At 51.4% G+C, this 18,404-nt stretch overlaps 2 protein-coding genes across 3 annotated transcripts in view; one reads left to right on the forward strand and one right to left on the reverse strand.

Annotated features, from left to right (window-relative positions):
* The window catches only part of CUL9 (cullin 9), a 34,853-nt gene extending 21,716 nt beyond the window's left edge, over window positions 1-13,137 (forward strand). Inside the window, exons 27-41 of one of the 2 annotated variants that reach the window (XM_008515796.2) lie at window positions 3,369-3,514; window positions 3,644-3,773; window positions 3,929-4,128; window positions 4,539-4,789; window positions 5,946-6,291; window positions 8,971-9,111; window positions 9,259-9,423; window positions 9,648-9,811; window positions 10,185-10,278; window positions 10,787-10,861; window positions 11,013-11,123; window positions 11,282-11,399; window positions 11,805-11,938; window positions 12,625-12,698; window positions 12,782-13,137. In XM_008515796.2, the coding sequence (XP_008514018.2) occupies window positions 3,369-3,514; window positions 3,644-3,773; window positions 3,929-4,128; window positions 4,539-4,789; window positions 5,946-6,291; window positions 8,971-9,111; window positions 9,259-9,423; window positions 9,648-9,811; window positions 10,185-10,278; window positions 10,787-10,861; window positions 11,013-11,123; window positions 11,282-11,399; window positions 11,805-11,938; window positions 12,625-12,698; window positions 12,782-12,983 (2,351 nt within the window). In that variant the 3' untranslated portion in view covers window positions 12,984-13,137. Of the gene's footprint in view, window positions 1-3,368; window positions 3,515-3,643; window positions 3,774-3,928; window positions 4,129-4,538; window positions 4,790-5,945; window positions 6,292-7,059; window positions 7,159-8,970; window positions 9,112-9,258; window positions 9,424-9,647; window positions 9,812-10,184; window positions 10,279-10,786; window positions 10,862-11,012; window positions 11,124-11,281; window positions 11,400-11,804; window positions 11,939-12,624; window positions 12,699-12,781 lie in introns of those variants that run through there. The other variant, XR_011529758.1, reaches the window with a different exon arrangement.
* Window positions 13,138-13,574: 437 nt separating this feature from the next.
* On the reverse strand, window positions 13,575-16,387 carry DNPH1 (2'-deoxynucleoside 5'-phosphate N-hydrolase 1). The gene is made up of 4 exons (XM_070584650.1): window positions 16,158-16,387; window positions 14,279-14,347; window positions 14,006-14,116; window positions 13,575-13,825 (listed from the first exon to the last, which is right to left on the reverse strand). Exons 1-4 carry the CDS (start codon window positions 16,339-16,341, stop codon window positions 13,677-13,679), a joined length of 513 nt encoding a protein of 170 aa, XP_070440751.1. The 5' UTR covers window positions 16,342-16,387; the 3' UTR covers window positions 13,575-13,676.
* Window positions 16,388-18,404: the final 2,017 nt, after the last annotated feature.

Here is an 18,404-nt window from a genome sequence, read left to right on the forward strand (position 1 = left end):
TTTTCTCTTAAAGTCTTTTTGGTATTAATAGCATACTAGCTGTCTTTGGTTTGTTTATCTTTCTAGCCTATCTTTTTCTATCCTTTTAGTTTTTGGGTTTTTTTTTTTTTTTTTGATTGATAATTCTTTTCGGTCTCTCTTATTGTGGTAAAATATGAATAACATAAAATTTACCATTTTAACCATTTTAAGTGTACAATTCAGTTATCCTTTTACTTAAAATCTTTTTTTACTTGGAAATAATTTCAAGTTTACAGAAAAACTGTGAGAATAATACAAAGAAAACTCACATACTCTTTATCCAAGTTCACCTTTTGTTAACATTCTGCCCCATTTGCTTTTATCATTTGCTCTTTCTGTATATATACACATATATAAACGTGTGTGTATATGTATATGTATATACGTATGTAGAGAGAGACACTTTTTTTTCAGAACCATTGAGAATAAATTGTATATGTGTTGGCCCTTTGCCCTAAATATTTTAATACATATTTTCTAAGAATAAAGGTATTTTCTCAGATAACCACAGTTCATTTATCAGTCTCAAAAATTTAACACTGCTATGTCGACCTCCCATATTCCAGTTTTGTCAGTTGACTCCATGATGTCTTTTTTTTTTTAAGTCCAGGGCAGGATCCAGTCTAGGATCACCTGTTACATTTGGTTGTCATGTCTCTAGTCTCCTTTAATCCGTAACAGTTCCTCAGCCTTTCTTTGTCTTTTATGACACGGACATTTTTAGAGAATACAGCCCTTTTAAATTTTCTAAATAGTTCCTCATTTTAAATTTGTATGCTGTTTCCTCATTTGGATTCAGGTTAAGCCTTCCTGGCCAGAATACTCGGTGACTGTGTATGCTTCTCAGGGTGTTGTATTTGGAAGTGCACAATTTCCACCTGCCCCTGTTTTATGATGTTAATTTTGACAACCTGGTCAAGAGGTGGTTTGATTCTCTACTGTATGGTTAATATTTTTTCCCCTTGCTACAATTAATAAGCAGTCTGTCCGGGGAGATAGTTCAATACCATGCCAATATTCTACTCTCATCCAAATCTCCCAGTATTATTTTACTTTTGACTTTGCCATGTGCTTATATTTTAGGCATGTGTCTTGTAAATACCTAGAATTTTTTTTTATTCAACCTGAAGTCTCTTTTTGAGTCGTCAGTTTTAACCTATTTATAATTATTACGAGTAATGATATATTTGACTTTTATTTCTAACCTCTTATTTCGTATTTTAGTTTACCCTTCTTATAATTTTAAATTTTAGTTATTTGACATATAATAGAATATACAAAACATGTACAGTTAAAAGAAGAATAAAAAATTGAACACCTTTATCAATATGATTCTACCCTGGGTTTTTGTGCATTTTTTTCTTCTTTTGGATTTGTTTTTTTAATGCCTTTTTTGTCTCTATCAGTTTTGGAAGTTACATGTTCTGTTTCTATAGTGATTACGCTTATATTTTTAAGCTATGTGTTTGATTTGTTCATATCACTTCCCGCCTTCCTGACCATAAAAGGACCATAGAAAATCCTAACGGATCCAGCTCCCATCTTACTTGTTACCATTGTTCAGTATTTTCGAATTGTCTTTTTTACCTCCCGATTAGTCATTATTATTGTTTTATTCAGTTGATGTTTAGATTTGCCATCATACCAATTGCTTAGTCATCTTTCCTTTTGCATCTTGACTCTTCTTTCTGAGGTCAATTTTCTTCCTAAAGTACATCCTTTAGAAGTTTCTTCATTGAGGGAGTATTGGTGAAAAACTTAATCAGTTTTTATTTGAGAATGGCTTATTTTCACCCTCATTGAAAAAATCTTTTAATTATGATAAATTTCAGACATATACAAAAATAGACAGAATAGATAAACTCCACTGTATCAACATACATCAATTCATGGCCAATCTTGTTTCATCTATACCCCCACCCACTTTCCCCAGCCCTCAAATTTAAAAGATAAGGACTCTCTTTTTAAAAGCAAGGACACTACAACTATCAACCCTTTAGAAATTAATAGTTCCTAATATCAAATCTACAGTCAGTGTTCATATTTCCTTAATTGTCTTGAGTTTTTAAAATTAGTTTTTTTATTTATTGAGGATCTCAGCAAAGCCCACATACTGCATTTGATTGAGTTGTATCTTTTGTTTTCTTAGTTTGTAGGTTCCTGCCTCCCTTTTTGTCCCCTTTCTAATTGTTTATGGAGGAAACTGGGTTGTTTGCCAAATAGAGTGGTCCACAGGCTGAATTTTTCTGGATTTTGTATCCATATGGTGTCCTCTAGCATGTTCCTCTGTCTCCTTTATTTCCTGAAAACTGATAGATAGATGTAGAAGCTTATTCAGATTCGGGTTTGATTTCTTGGGCAAGATCACTTTATAGGTGGTATTATGTACTTCCCCCAGGAGGTGTGTTACCTCTAGCCGTCTTGCTTTGTGATGTTAAGATGGGTCAATGGATTTCAGTGTTGTCAGTCTAATCTCTACATTATATATAGTTTCCCATCAGCTTTTTACTAGGGAGTCATTCATTATCATTGCTTAGGTATGTCATTTCATCAGGGGTTATGAACTAGCGGTAGTCCAGTTTTGTTAATCCTTCTTCGTGTATTAGCTGGAATGCTTTCTCTATAAAGGGAAAATTTCCTCTTATCACCTTTTTGATTACACTGAAATACAGTTTATACAGGAAAGGCTTGATTCTTTCCTCCTCCTTCTCCTCCTTATTTTTAACCAGTTTTCAAAATAATGTGTTAGTTCTCTAGCATCCTTCCAAGATGACCAATGAGGTCTTTTAAAAAATGTATCATTATGAAACTCATGGATTTTTAAATATTTCATGTGTTTCAATCCATCACAGCTGGCATTTTTTTTGATGTTCAAATTGCCCCATCTTTGGCTAGAGAGCACCTCTCATATTGGCTCCTTTTGATACTCTCCCTTTGACAGCATCCTTGCTTTCTAGTATGAGCAAACATCCCAGGCTCACCTTGCCTGAGGAGGTGGGAAAGAGGGAAGAGGAGGAGGAGGAGTAGACCCAGCCTAGTTGGTCTTTAAAACTGTCAGCTCCATGAGGGCAGAACCCAGGTCTCCTCTCTCTTGTGCTTCTTCCATGGAGCCTGCCTGGCACAGGGTGGGCTCCCAGATACTTGCAGCTTGCCAGGGAGGCAGACACAGAGAAGGCTGAGCTCTGGAAGCTTACCAAGGCACCTCTATGTCTGTAGATGCTGGGGCCCTCCTCCCCACAAGGACTAGCAGGAGCGAAGCTTGACTAATGGCGCACCCTCGCCTCAACCCCTAACCCGCTTGTTTTCCCTACTCTTTGTCTCCATCCTTCTGCTTGACACTTTCCCAGGTCAGAACCATCCAGTCCTGGACATGGGACCACATCGACGACTGAAGTGGACGTGGCTGGGCCGGGCTGAACTGCATTTTGGGGACCAGACCCTGCATGTGTCCACCGTGCAGATGTGGCTGCTGTTGAATTTCAATCAGATGGAGGTGATTCAGCTCCTTAGTCTCTCTCTGTCACTGTTCTCCTGAACTTTGTTCCTCCTTCCATCCTCCCTCCCTCTTATTTTCCTTTCCCTTGACTATCTACTCCTGACTGGCCCTGTTTCTCGTCACCAGGAGGTGTCAGTAGAGACCTTGCTGAAGAGTTCTGACCTCACCCCAGAGCTGCTGCTTCAGGCCCTTCTGCCCCTCACCTCTGAAAATGGCCCTTTGACCCTGCATGAGGGTCCGGACTTTCCACACAGGGGTAGGTCGATGGGGGCAGGATGGAGCCTTTGCTCCTAGTGGGTGGGGCTCTCGGGGGTGGGGTGTGGTATAGTAGGGAATGAGCGAATGGGGCCCCTTCGTCCCCACTCTTCTGTTCCTTCCCCTCCTCCGGTACTGACTGAGACTGAGTTCCAGGTGTGCTGCGGCTTCGTGAGCCTCGGCTCCAACCCCGTGGGGAGGCCCTGTGGCTGATACCTCCCCAGACGTACCTGAATGTAGAGAAGGATGAGGGCCGAACCCTGGAACAGAAGAGAAACCTCTTGAGCTGTCTTCTTGTCCGTATTCTCAAAGCCCATGGAGAAAAGGGCCTCCACATTGATCAGCTGGTTTGTCTGGTAGGCAGAGAGGGGCTCATGAGGTTGCAGGGGGAGGGAGTCATGCTAGAGGATGGGCGTTGGAGCCAAGGATCATCACAAGGGAAGATAAACTCTCTTAGTATAAGACTGTGTATGGTGACATTCCCATCTGCGTTTTCTGTTTCCGATAGGGCAGTTAGACAGAAGGGAGAAACAAGGCATGAGTGTTTACCATGTGCCAGGCCCTGTTCCAAGAGCTTACATGATTAAGTCATTTAATCCACACAGCAGTCCTAGGAGATAGGTGGTGATATGATTATTATTATTATCCCCATTTGACAGATAAGAAAAGTGAGGCATGAGAGAGTCAGTACCTTATCCATAGTCAGAGCCAGGCATGCTGGCTCCTCTAGGTAAAAAGTGGCCTGCCTGTTTCCTCTCCTGTCCAGGTGCTGGAGGCTTGGCAGAAGGGTCCAAATCCCCCTGGAAGCCTGGGCTGTGCTGTTGCTGGGGGCGTGCCCTGTACCAGTACAGATGTCCTCTCTTGCATCCTGCATCTGCTGGGCCAGGGCTACGTGGAACGGCGTGATGACCGGCCCCAGATCCTGATGTATGCCACTCCAGAGCCCATGGGGCCCTGCCGGGGTCAGGCAGAGGTCCCCTTCTGTGGCACCCAGACCACCAAGACCTCCAAGCCTAGGTAGGCCCCCAGCTCCTTCCCTCTGCTGCAAGGGCTCCAAACTAGTAGAGAGGGATGGGCTCCCCAGGACAGATGCAGCAGTCACCTGGGAGGGGTTGCAGTGCCAAAGCTCAGCTTCCTCATGGAAGAACACTTCATTTCTTTCTTTGTCTCACCCCATTTTACCTGTCCCTGTTATTTCCCCCACTTTGCTAGTCCTCATTCCTGCCCCCAGCATTGCCTTCCCAATCAGGAGCCTTGCTGGCCCCATCCTCCAAGAACCAACCCTTAGGCAAGGGACCCAGACATGTAAGCTTCTTTATAGACAACTCTCATTCTAAACAAATATGGAATGTTACACAAATGTGTACTGAGTGCTAACTGTGCACTCTTTTTGGTGAAATATACAAACTAGTTTTCGGGAAGCCTGTTCTACAGAAGAATTTGCCATGAGATTCCCCTGAGTAGCTGGCACCCGTAAAGGTTTTTACATCAGATCCAGTTCACCAGAAGTTGTTATCGCACTACTTTTCCGCCTGCTATTTGCATTGTGTGTAGAGTGAGTTCTCTAGAGTAATCTTCCTTAAACTTTCACATGCAGATACATCACCTGGGGATTTTTTTTTTTTTATTAAGGTTATGAAAGTTAACATCCTTGTGAAATTACAGTTGTACATCATTATTAGTCATGTTGTAGGTACAGCACCTCACCCCTAGTGCCCTCCCCCCACCCCCGTTTCCCCTGGCAACCACCGATCAGTTCTCTTTGTCCATATGTGGGGATCTTGATTCAGTAGAGTTCCCTGTGATACTTATGCTGCTGGTCCACAGAGCACACTTGGGGTAGTAAGGCTGCAGTAGTAAGACTATTGTTTCTCACCAGACACATTGGTAGCATTTTGGGTGAGACCTACAGTGGGATTGTCCCATCCACTGCGGGTCAGTTAGCATCCTGCCCACCGCCCACTAGATTCCTGTAGTGCTCCAGTTATTGCAACACACAGCCCCACGTGGAGGGCCATGCGCTGACAGTTGGTTTGAGTGGTTATCCTCAGGCTGGTTAAGCAAGCGTGAGCAGGGGTGCTCAAGCAGGAAGCTGGGGTCAGGGTGGGGTTCAGTTAGTAGGTTGGATAAGCAGAGCAGGGAGACTGACTGCTACCTCTTCTCTCCCCACAAGCCCAGAAGCTGTGGCTGCCCTGGCATCTCTACAGCTGCCTGCAGGCCGCACCATGAGCCCCCAGGAGGTAGAAGGGTTGATGGAGCAGACAGTGCGGCAGGTGCAGGAGACGCTGAACCTAGAGCCAGATGTGGCTCAGCACCTTTTGGCTCATTCCCACTGGGGTGCCGAACAGCTGCTGCAGAGCTACAGTGATAACCCAGAGCCACTGCTGCTGGCGGCTGGGCTGTGTGTACCCCAGGCCCAAGCTGCCCCCGCACGCCCAGACCACTGCCCTGTCTGTGTCAGCACGCTGGAGCCCGACGACGACTTGCCGTCCCTCTGCTGCATGCACTACTGCTGTAAGGTGAGGCTCCGCCGGCTTCTCCTGCCCTGGCTTTCCGGCCCAGCACAGTTCCTGGGAACTCGAGTCCAGCCCCAGCACTGCCATTTCCTGACCTGGGCAGTGTTGGACAAGTCTCTTAGTCCCTCTTAAACTAGTTTTGTCATCAGTAAGTGGTGCCACCTGCCTTGACACTCTGAAGTGTGGTTGTTAGAATCCAGCGATATGTATCACTGGTTCTCAAACTTTGCTGCATGTTATAGTCATTGGGAGCTTTTCAAAAAATCCTGAGGCTCAAACTATACCCCAGACCAATTAAATCAGAATCTCTGGAGGTGAAACCCAGGCATCTGGAGAGTTAAAAACTCCTCAGGTGATTCCAGTGTTCAGCCAAGTTTGGGAACTACAGATAGATGATAGATAGATAGACAGAAAGACAGACAGAAAGAATATATGTACACACATATATATAACATATACGTCAAGATACTTTGTAAATGAGAAGTATTATTAAATTGGTGATGACTATAGTTTATGGTTCCTTTATCACCATTCAATTCTCTGTCTCAGAACATCATCACTTCTTTTATCATGTGCTCTCATTTAATACAAAAATAAAAAGAAATGGTGTAAACCAGAAAATAACACAAAAATGAAGGGAATTATGGGACATCAGGGCTTGCTGCTGTGAGGCTGAAGCAGAGAAGGCTGTAGATGGGGAGTGAGGATGCGGGGAGGGACTGAGGCGCGGGGACCCAGGGTGCTGAGTGTCTCATATTCCCTGCCTCACAGCTCGTAGAACTGCTGCCAAGCCCAAACACATCAGCTTAACAGGAGAGCGCCCTGGTTGCCATGAATTCTAGCTGCCTCTCCCACCAGCGTCTCCCAGTGGTGGGTGATCTGGGACATGCGCACTTGCATGCATGTGTACGTGTGCTTTTTCTCCTTCCCTTTTGCTCAGCTTCAAGTTACTCTTCTCACATAGTTGCCTGTGCTTCCTTTTATCCAGGTTCTTAATTATTTCCTTTATACTTCCATTTTTTCATCAACTAATGCTTGTCATGGACTTACTGTATTATTGCATAGTACTGGGTGCCATATGAGGGAGTGGGAATATCCAAGCAAGAAATGACCTGGGTGCTAATAACAGCAACAGCTGATATTTAGGGGGACTCCCTCTGGGCCATTCTGCTGTTTTACATGCATTATCTTGCTTAATTCCCATAATAGTTCTCTGAGGAAGGTATTTTAACTGTCCCCATTTTACAGATGGCAGATGGAGGCACTCAGAGGAGAAGTAATTTGCCCAAGGTCAGGATTTGGATTTTGGCAGTCTCACTCCAGGGCCTGCCCTCCACACTCTCATGATGAGTGTAGGGAAGAAGATACAGGGCTCATGTCATAGGAAGTGACTGAGGCTGAGAGTGGGATGAGGGGGATTGTCAGGGACTTTAGATTGGGTAGGTCAGGGAAGGCCAGTCTGAGGAGGTGAATATCCGGGGGAAGAGTGTTGCAGACAGAGGGAACAGCAAGTGCAAAGAAGCTGAGCCTAGCGGCTAAAGCACAGTAAAGTGGTGGGACAGTGGAAGAGGAGGAGATTTGGGAGGTGGACAAGGGCCCGATTGGGTTGAGACTGGCAGATGGTTTAATTTATGGGAAGCCATGCTGGGTTTTAATCAGGAGAGTGCTATGATCTGATTTACATCTTTGGGAAGATGTTTTATATTGACAATGCAAGAATTTTGCATTCAACTTCCCAGTTTATGTGGGCTTGTTTCACTATAAAAAGAGTTTTGTTTTGTTTTGTTTAGTACTTTCCTCTGAGTAAAATAGTCCAGTGAGGTGCTGCCCATTTACTCTGGAGCTTTGGTGCCACCGATATGCATACTCTCCTGGGGGCTTAGATGCATCGTTTGGGAAGGCTCGGCAGTCGGCAGTGAGGAAGGGGGTTGTTAGTGGAGGGTTTTAGGAGGCTCAGGCTGCTGACCGTGCATGTACCAAGTGGACTGCGTGGGGAGAGATGGCGGTAGGAAGACTGTTATTGGGACAGGCTCCTGCAGCCTTTGAGGGGTGAGGGGATCATGGCCTGGTTTAGGGTGGGGCAGTGACACGCGAGCAAGAAAAGCATTCAAGAGACGTGAAGGTTCCGACACTGGTGACTGGGGGAGCGCTGGTGCCATGGATCAGGATTTGGGGGATCAATGGGCAAGTCTGTTTTGTGGAGAAGAGGCTGAGTCTGGGGAGATGGGACCATCAAGACAGTACTGAGGTGAGCCAATGGAGCGAGGAAGAGAGGCTACAGTGTTCCAGGCCAGCCACCCCCTGGGGAAAAGGCCTCCCACCTCCCCAGGCCTCCTTTCTCTCTGAGCTTCTTGCCTTCTCTAATTCTTTCTTAGAACTTGAATCTTTCTTCTCCTTTTTTGTGATTCTCTTTACCCATTCCCTCCAAGTCCAGCCCAACAATAATTGTAATTAGGCTACTATCCTGGCCTACACATCCTCAAAGACAACTGTAATTTGGGCCAATCCCAGGAAAACCTATGGAAGCCAGAAAGATGACTGTCAGTTTGGAGGTTGATCTAGAAGCAGGCTTGTCTTGGCCTTCCACGTTGTTGGGGAGTGGCACTGGGTTAGTTACCAGGACACCGTCCTCTTGTGCTGCTCCCGCGCTGTGCCTGAGCGGCCCCTCCTTTTCCCTCCCAGTCTTGCTGGAATGAGTATCTGACAACTCGAATTGAGCAGAACCTCGTGCTGAACTGCACCTGCCCCATTGCCGACTGCCCTGCCCAGCCTACCGGAGCCTTCATTCGTGCCATCGTCTCCTCGCCAGAGGTCATCTCCAAGGTAGCCCCACCCTCTGAGAGAAGTGCCAGTGCACAGCCAAAGGAGTGGGCCCCAGGGAATGGACTGACATGTGGGGTGCTGAGGGGCCTGGAGGTGTGGCACCCTGGAGAGCCAGGCCCTCACCTCATGGCACCTACGTCCCCACAGTACGAGAAGGCCCTCCTACGTGGCTATGTGGAGAGCTGCTCCAACCTGACCTGGTGCACCAACCCCCAGGGCTGTGACCGCATCCTGTGCCGCCAGGGCCTGGGCTGTGGGACCACCTGTTCCAAGTGTGGCTGGGCCTCCTGCTTCAACTGTAGCTTCCCTGAGGTGGGCCCTGACCCTGAGCCAGAATCACACCCCTCCCCTGCTCAACACCCCTTCCTGCCTCCCACACACAGACTCTGCCTTGTCCTCATCCTCTGCCACCCAGGTGAGCTCTGTTCCTCCTCCTCTAGTCCTCCAGATGTGACCTCCCTCCCTCTCGCATGCACACCAGCAGTGCCACCCTCAGTAAGGCCTGAGCTGTGTCCTTACCACCGCTCCTACTCTAGGCACACTACCCTGCCAGCTGTGGCCACATGTCTCAGTGGGTCGACGATGGCGGCTACTACGATGGCATGAGCGTGGAGGCCCAGAGCAAGCACCTGGCCAAGCTCATCTCCAAGCGCTGTCCCAGCTGTCAGGCTCCCATTGAGAAGAACGAGGGGTGTCTACAGTAAGAAGGGGGTGCTATGGGCACTGGGGGAGTCAGAGGGCACGGGAGAGGGTGGGAGACCTGGCAGTAAGGAAGCGGCAGTGGGGCTTGCCGGAAAGCTCAGCAAACAAGGGCAGTTACTCAGGCACCCCTCTCTTAGCACTCTCCAGAGTGATTCCTGGGTTTTAATGTTCCTTTCCCCATTTTTCAGTCTATACCGTATGGGGGAATGCAGAAGCAAAGGGTGCGTGTCGTAGGGATTGGTAAGGCTAAGGAGACAGTAAGGGCATGGGAGGGGCCAGGGGCATCTTCAGTAGAACCTCCAGGCCCTGGCATTCCTGGTGTGGCCCTGGCCAGAGGCAGGAGCCCTCTGACCAGCTAGCTTCCTCCATAGCATGACCTGTGCCAAATGTAACCATGGCTTCTGCTGGCGCTGCCTCAAGTCCTGGAAGCCCAATCACAAGGACTATTACAACTGCTCTGCCATGGTGAGTGGCTGGGCCCCAGGAGGAGGGCGGAGGCACAAGGGCAGCAGGATGGGCAGAGAGGGCTCTGTGTCCAGAGCAGCTGTTGGGACAGAGGCTCGGGGGGAGAAGACAGAAGCCACCTGCACCTACAGAGTTCTGTCATGAGAGGTCTGCATAGGGACCTCCAGCCCAGGATCGGACTGCTCACACCGAGGGGGCTACAGAAAGGCTGGGGCAGGCTAGGCATTCTCAGGAGGCCCCAGGACAGAGAGGAGGAGAGCAAGGACTCTGAGTCAGAGCCTTGCTTCTCTGCTTAGTGTGTGGCTTTGGGCCAGTTTACTTGTCCAAGCCGCAGCATCCTCATCTGTAAAAAGGGTAAGGATGTGACCCCCCCTCACAGAGTTACGAGGATTAAATGAAGAAATCTGGGTGAAGCATCAAAGGCCTCCCTGACTGGTAGCTAGTCTGATTACTAACCCTGTGCTGCCCAGCAAACTACCCGACAGCCCTCTCAATGTGTCCTCACCAGGTAAGCAAAGCAGCCCGCCAGGAGAAGCGGTTTCAGGACTATAACGAGAGGTGTACCTTCCACCACCAGGCCCGGGTGAGCAGCGAGGAAACAGTTGGGTCCGTGAGGTCAGAGGGCTGGGGTGGACAGCTGGGCAGGGGCCCCAGGCCCGAACTGGATGGGTGCTGTTCTGACTGGCTGGGGCGGGGCTGCAGGCATGGGTGCTGACCCACCTTCCTCTGCACAGGTGTTTGCTGTGAACTTGCGGAACCGCGTGTCTGCCATCCATGAGGTGCCCCCACCCAAATCCTTCACCTTCCTCAGCGATGCCTGCCGAGGACTGGAGCAGGCTCGAAAGGTGGTGGCGGGGTGATAGGGGAGGAGAGGGACGTGCCAAGGGGGTCTGGTGGGCTGGGCCACTTTCCTCTCACCTGCCTGAATGGAAGGAATGAGGAGGGAGCGGTGGAGGGGAGGCCCGCCCCTCAGCAGGGGCAGGGCTGACTTGGGCTCCCCTAGGTGCTGGCCTATGCCTGCGTGTACAGCTTCTACAACCAGGACACGGAGCACATGGACGTGGTGGAGCAGCAGACCGAGAACCTGGAGCTGCACACCAATGCCCTGCAGATCCTCCTCGGTGAGGCCCGGCCCCGCCTGGTCAGTCCTTTCTCCTGCCCACCTCTCCCCTCTGAGCGGCCCATCCCAACAGACACACAAGTGGACGAAACAGCGCCCCCCAGTTCCCCAGCCTCACTCTGTCCTCTTACTCCTCCTGCTTCTTCATAGCCTTATCACACGGGCCTTTACAATTCCCTTATAAAGGTATGCAGTACATGCCCAAGGCACAGATCTTCCCCTGACCTTTCATTTCATTGCCATCTGCCCCCCACCACTAGTACGTGAGCCCCAGGAGAAGGCCTGTCTGGACCTGTGCCTGGCAGACGTTAGTAGAACTTGGTAGATGTTCAGTAGGTGTTGGGTGAAGGAAGGAGTGGAAGGAATGAAAGAAGGGAAGGAGCCCCTGTGCCCTGCCCCCCTGCAGAGGAGACCCTGCTGCGGTGCAGAGACCTGGCCTCGTCCCTGCGCCTCCTTCGGGCAGACTGCCTCAACACAGGCCTAGAGCTGCTGCGGCGGATCCAGGAGAGGCTGCTCGCTATCCTGCAGCATTCCGCCCAGGTATGCTACCCTGGCCCTGCACCTCCTGTGCCAGCACAGCCCCTGCCTGGGGGAGTCCAGAAGGAAAGGCAGCAAGGGCGAAGGGATGTCTGGAGACCTGGGTGTGCGTTCCAGCTCCTAGGCCAGCCTGCTGGATGCTGTTGGATCCTGCCACTTAACCACCTGGCATTTCCTACAAAATAAAGGAGTTAGCCCAGATTTGGCCAAATGCTTGCTCGTCAGGATCACTTGGGTAACTTTTTCAGACATATTTCCCAGAGGTGGATTCACAATCCCGGGAATAGGGGCCAGGGAATTGGGATCCACTGGAGTAAGGGATCTCTGAGGTTCTTTCTAGCTCTGATACACTGACGCTGAGTCTAACCTATGAAGCCTGCCCTCAGGGAGCTCAGGGACTAGTACGTAACCTGGACAGGAAGGACGTGAGCATAAACTGCGGGCTCCTGAAGCGCAGGGTGGTGTGCTCACGGGCGTGTCCTGTGTTCCTGGAGACACCTCGGAGTTAGATTACACACAGGCGGGGGCTTGTGAAGTGCTGTGGCGAGGGAGGGAGAAGAGGAGGGAGCATTCCTCCCAGGGGCCTGGCACCTAGTAGGCCCTCAAAGAACGTGGGTGAAGGAATGCTGGTCACAGAGGCCCCGTGTCCTCTGCTCTCCTACTCCCTACATCCTCCTTCTTCTGGCCAGGATTTCCGGGTTGGTCTCCAGAGTCCATCATCAGAGGCCTGGGAGGCGAAAGGATCCAACACGCCTGGCCATCAGTGAGTAGTCTGGGCAGAAGCGTGGACGGGGAGTGGGAGACGCCAGGCTTCCTGTGGGGCTGAGTGTGGCTCTCTCTCCCTAGGCCCCAGGGCTCCTCGGGGCTGGAGGTGGAGGAGGAGGAAGAGGAGGAGGACGATGAGGAGGATGTCCCTGAGTGGCAGCAGGATGAGTTTGATGAGGAGCTGGACAATGACAGCTTCTCCTATGATGAGGAGTCTGAGAACCTGGACCGGGAGACTTTCTTCTTTGGTGATGAGGAGGATGATGATGATGCCTATGACTGAGGGGGCAGGACGCAGGGAACACCTGGGGCCACCCCGGAGTCATGGGCCTCGGGGGTGGGGAGTTCACCCCTTCCCACCATCGTGGGGGGAGGCGATTCCCAGCATCTGCAGCTCCTTCTTCTGTTTACTGAATAAACGTCTTTTTTTTCACACACTTCTCTGGAAGCTGGCTGGGCAGCCTCCCCAAAGGCCAGGTTCAACTCCCCTCACCCCAGCCCTCCTCATTCTTTACTGTTTTCTTTAGACCTCTGGACTCTTCTGTCCTCAGAGAAAGCCCAAGGCAGACCCATCTGCCCTAAGCTGATAAAGGGAAATGCAGGTCCACATGGTGGAGGGCCAGGCGCAGGCTTGTCTACTTGCCCCAGAGTCAGCCCAGTGTCAGAGGAGACAGAGAGGAATGGCTCTCCCCCGTGAGCAGCCTTCCTCCAAACTCTTGAAAGTCCCTGCAGGGGCTTGAGGGTATTAGGAAGGGTCTTCCTCCTGGGGGCCCATAGCCTTTTAAAGGGTCTCTCCATCGTCACGTGAAGTGGGGTGGGAAGAGGCTATCACTGAGGACCTGCCCCGCCCTGCCACACATACCGATGTAACGTGTGAATTTTAAACATACCTTTTAATTCGGTCCTGGGGCTAAGGGGCAGGAATGGTACTAGAGCAGAGTCTGGGATTCGAAGAATTTAATGAAGTGAGGTTAAGTCAAGCGGTTGGCTCAGGGGAGGCAGCCACCTCCTCAGAAGGATCAGCCTCAAAGTATCGATCCAGCATGGCCTCCACCTCTCCCTCTTCATAGTCCCATACCTGGAACCGCAAGCCATCTGCTGCTCCGCGGATCATGGCTGAAAGCACTAGGAGGGGTGGAGGAAGGTGAAGGGGCCTCCCTTCCATACTCCCCCCTTTCCGCTCCCTTCCTCCTCCCTTTTTATGGGTAGGCACTGTACTCAGAGGCCCCAAGGAAGGTGCTGAGGGCTGGGTCCTCAGAAAGCTGGGGAGGGAGGGTGTGGCCATCCAGGGCTTGGAGTGCTCACCTCGGCCAGACTGCGGGCGGAAGAGGCACAGGATTCGCTTATTGAGGGCTACGGCCCGGCCCAGCTCGTAGCCTACACCCAAGGATGGCTGGGTCACTTCTGCCACGACCACTGGGAAGAAAGGTGAGATGAACGCTTGTGAGGGAGAGATGACAGAGTCTGGGTGTGGTGAGGAGGCAGCTCCAGGGCACCCCTTCTAGGTGGGGAGGCCAGGCACGTCCAGGGTATCTAACACCCCAGAGGAGCTGGAGGGTAGGAGGGAGGGCCACTCACCATCAGCCTGCTGCAGCCAGGCCAGGTCTCGCTCATGGATGAGCTTGTCACCCCCAGCAGCCTCTTCCCCTGTGGTGGAAAGAAAGCTGGTCAAGGCCACACCCCGGCCCTGTCCTCAGCACTCAGCCCCTCTCCCCTGCCCTCGCCACCCCTATGTCCACCCTGCTCAGGGAGGGAGGGAGACGTACTAGATGACCTCCGAGGGCCTGCCCAACACTAAGATTCCATGAAAATCAGTGAGGAAGCGGAACAGCCGCAAGAAAAATTCACTCCTGTGCAAGGTGGGATGTGTGCTTAGGGCCAGATGAGTGATGCAGATGAGGTGAAGGGAAGGACTGACTCACTGGGTCAGGATGACTAGAGGAGAAGAGAAGGAGGAGAGCATCCCAGGTGGGGGAAGAGGCAGGCAGCTGCAAGAGACGCCCGTGCAAGGAAAGGCTGGAGAAAACTAGAGCCCAACAGACTGGCTTCAAGCTCTGGTGGGAGCAGAATCGCCTGAGAACCTGAGTCTTGGCTGCTTCATGAGCTCTCCAGGTGCTTCTGAGACGCGCCGACCTTGGAGAGCCACTGCCTGAATGCAGAGCGTGACCAGCAGGAGGCGGTGGGAGCTAAGGTAGGAGAGGCATGCTGGGGTCCAAGGGTCAGGAGCTCTGTGATCCTACCTGATTAAACCTTACCCACTGGGACCTGAGGCTCACAGCCACCGGCGTCAGAGCAGAATCACTGGAGACCTTGTTAAAAAATACAGTCTAAGTCTTCGTCGCAGAGAATCGGCATTTTAAACAAGCTCCCTCAGATTATATTTGAGCACACTAAGGTTCGAGAATCATTAGGCAGGGGTGGATATGACCTGAAACCAAGGAACCTTAAGCTTCAGGGTCCCTCACTTGCACAGGCCCTTTCCAAGGCCCTAGCAATTTTGTTTCGTGATTTCATTTTTTTAAACAAGTCTTCCCCGGGGCTGGGCCGCTGGTGCAGAGCTTAAGTTCGCACATTCCGCTTCTTGGCGGTCCGGGCTTCGCTGGTTTGGATCCCGGGTGCGGACATGGCACCACTTGGCAAGCCATGCTGTGGCAGGCGTCCCACATCTAAAGTAGAGGAAGATGGGCATGGATGTTAGCTCAGGGCCAGTCTTCCTCAGCAAAAACAGGAGGATTGGCAGCAGTTAGCTCAGGGCTAATCTACCTCAAAAAAAAAAAGTCTCCCCGAATTACATTAGGTCCCACAAATCCTGGATCTGCTCCTGAGTCGGGCAACGAGGAACCACTTAAGGTTTTCTGAGCAGAAGAAATACAAGAGTTCTAGGCACAATTTTCAAACTAGAAGAGTCAGCGAGATTCCGGACCAGCAGATCAAAGCCAGGCATTAGAAAGACCCAGAAGCCAGAAGGAGCAGAACACTATAGTAACAGCCTGATCAGAGGGCGGGACAGGTGGTGGGCGGAGCACTGGGGTCTGTCCGTCTAGGAGAGGGCGGATATCCGGACGTAAAGGGGGAAGCAGAAGAAGTTTTGTCTTAGGTTGGGGAGAAGGTGCAGCAGGTGAGGTGGGAACGGAAGCAGCCCCGTCCACTCCCATGCTGGTCCTCCCTACAAAACGCCCCTGGAAAGAGCTGAAGAAAGTTCTCCAAGAAGGAACCACAGGTCAAGATAATAACTGAAAGCGGAGACCGGGCTCACAGCCGCTGGCGTATTCGGACACACGGAGTCTGAGCCGCGGCTCCTTTTCTCGGGCAGGAGGGCGGGCTCCGCGCCGCGGGGGCGCGCGGCAGGGTTGCGGGCGGCCGCCGCCGGGGCGTGTGCAGTTTCGGTGGAGGGACCCGGGCCGGAGCCCTCCCCGGTCCGCCCCGCAGCGCGCGCCCCGCGCCCCGGTGGCCTCACCGTGCACACCCAGGTCGGGAGCCGCCACGTGCTCGGTGAGCACGGTCCCGAAGCGCCGCAGCCGCGACACGATCCGCTCGTACAGCGCCCGGTCGTCGCGTCCGCCGCGGATGCTCCCGCAGAAGTACAGGGCCCTGCGGCCCGGCTCCCCGCGCTCGCGCGCTGCGGCCATCGTCGCCGCCATCGCCGCCGCCGCCGCCCACCTTCCCGCGCCAGGGGGCGCCAGCTCGCGGCCACGTGACCTGGGCCGCCCCGGACTCAGAGCCCTGGTTCCCGAGCGTCCACACCTGTGAGATGGGGACGAGTTCGGAGGATGGCATTACCATTCACACGCTGACGACACCCATGTGCGGCAACCCATCGCCTCCGTCTTCTTAACTTTAACTTCTTCAGGCGGAGCTCGTGGTCTTCCCCATGTCACCTACTTCTGCTCCCCTCCGCCCCCCAGTCTTCCCCATCTCATCCTCCAGGCTGCTCAGGCCCAAAACCTTGGAGTCATTCTCCTCTGCTTTTTCTCTCAAACCCTACATCCAATCCATCGGCAACTCTCGTCGTTTGTCCCTTCTAGCTATTTCCAGAGTCGAATGCCCACCCACCACCTCCACTGCCACCACCCTCATCCAAGCCTCCACCACCTCTCAACAATCTCCTCGCAGGGCTCCCCACTTCCCGGCTACAGGCTGGTTTCCACGCAGCAGCCAGGCTGACCCTGTGAACACATATTAGGTCATGACCCTCCTCTGCTCAAACTCTCCAGTGGCTCCCGTCTCATTTCGGGTAAAAGTCAAAAACCCCACAGTGGTCCGCCAGGCCCCACATGATCTGATGACTCTCCAACCCCTCCAACCCCAGCTCCTGTTACTCTGCAGTCACCTTGCTTTCCTGGCTGTTCCTGAAGCGTGCTGGCCACCACTCTTGTCTCGGAGCCTTTGCATTTGCTGTTCCCTGGAGCCCTTTTCTCCCACCTAGCTCCCTGGATGACTCCCTCACCTCCTCCAAGTCTGTTCCCGGGTCGCCTTCCCTGACCACCCCCCTCAATATGACATCCTCCCATCCCCAGTACTGCCACCAGCCTTCCCTTCCTTGCCTTTTCTCCTCATGTGCCATGTAATTTATTAATTTTGTTGTATGTCTTTCTGCATCCAGTAGAATGTAGATCCCCAGGAGGGGAGGAATTTGTACCTGTTTTGTTCACTGCTGTATTCCGGCTTCTAGAGCTGTGCCTGCCTGGCACATAGGAAACATCAAGTATTTGTTGAATGAACGAGTGGATTACATGAGAAGTTACGTTTGACAGCACTTGTAATCCGCTCAGCCTTATAGTAGGCTGACAGAAGCAGGCTCTTCAGGGAAACACTGCTGCTTACTGGTAATAACGATGGTTTTCCCCTCATTTTATTATGAAAATACCACAAATACAGGACAAAAAGTTCAAATGAAGCAAGAGGGTTTGCAGTGGGAAGTGAGTCCTGAGACCCCCAGTCCCATTCCCCAGAGGAAGGTGCCATTGGTGGTTTCTTCTGAGCTCTGCCTGAGTGTTAACTATAAAATGCCAAAGAATGGGGTTACAGAGCAGACACAATAATCATTTAAAAAAATGTAAAGACACAAAGAGAAGGCAAAGAGATTTCAGGATATTTCCATCCTCTGATAGTCTAGCTGCAAAGATACAGACCATGGGGCAAACGTGTATACAGAGCTGTGCACTAGTGCCCCCAGGCACCTGCTCACACACTCACACACGCACCTTCAGGAAGGAAGCCTCATGTGCCAGCTGGCTTGATCCTGCACCCTCCTTGTCCTCGCTCATGCCTTCCCTCTGGTTCTCCCCACAGCTGAGGAATGCACATGCACGTGTACACACAGAACATCTTGTTTCTGCCTCTATGTCTTAAAGAAGATAAACCAGCCTTCATCTCCTTAGGGTCCACACCTCTGATTGGCTGGAATCCCCTTTCCACCTCAGGCTGAAGAAGAAAGAGTAGAAGAGAGATTTTGTCTTTTTCTCCAGATAGGAAACAAGGCCCTGAGACTGGTTCTACATCCACTGTTAGCTGGGTGTGGATGCGGAGCCAGCCGAGGCTTGCAGCTCAGGTCCTCCGGCTCCATGCGGAGAGGCCTGAGTTGGAGGGATGGGGCACTAAGTGATGGGATGGGGGGACAAGGGCCGTGGGCAGTATAGCAAGGCAGCATGACAGGGGAAAATATCTCACCAGGTCACTGGAGGCCAGAATTGAGTCCTAATTC

This window comes from Equus przewalskii, chromosome 19 (genome assembly GCF_037783145.1).
Source record: "Equus przewalskii isolate Varuska chromosome 19, EquPr2, whole genome shotgun sequence".
Classification (NCBI taxonomy): domain Eukaryota; kingdom Metazoa; phylum Chordata; class Mammalia; order Perissodactyla; family Equidae; genus Equus; species Equus przewalskii.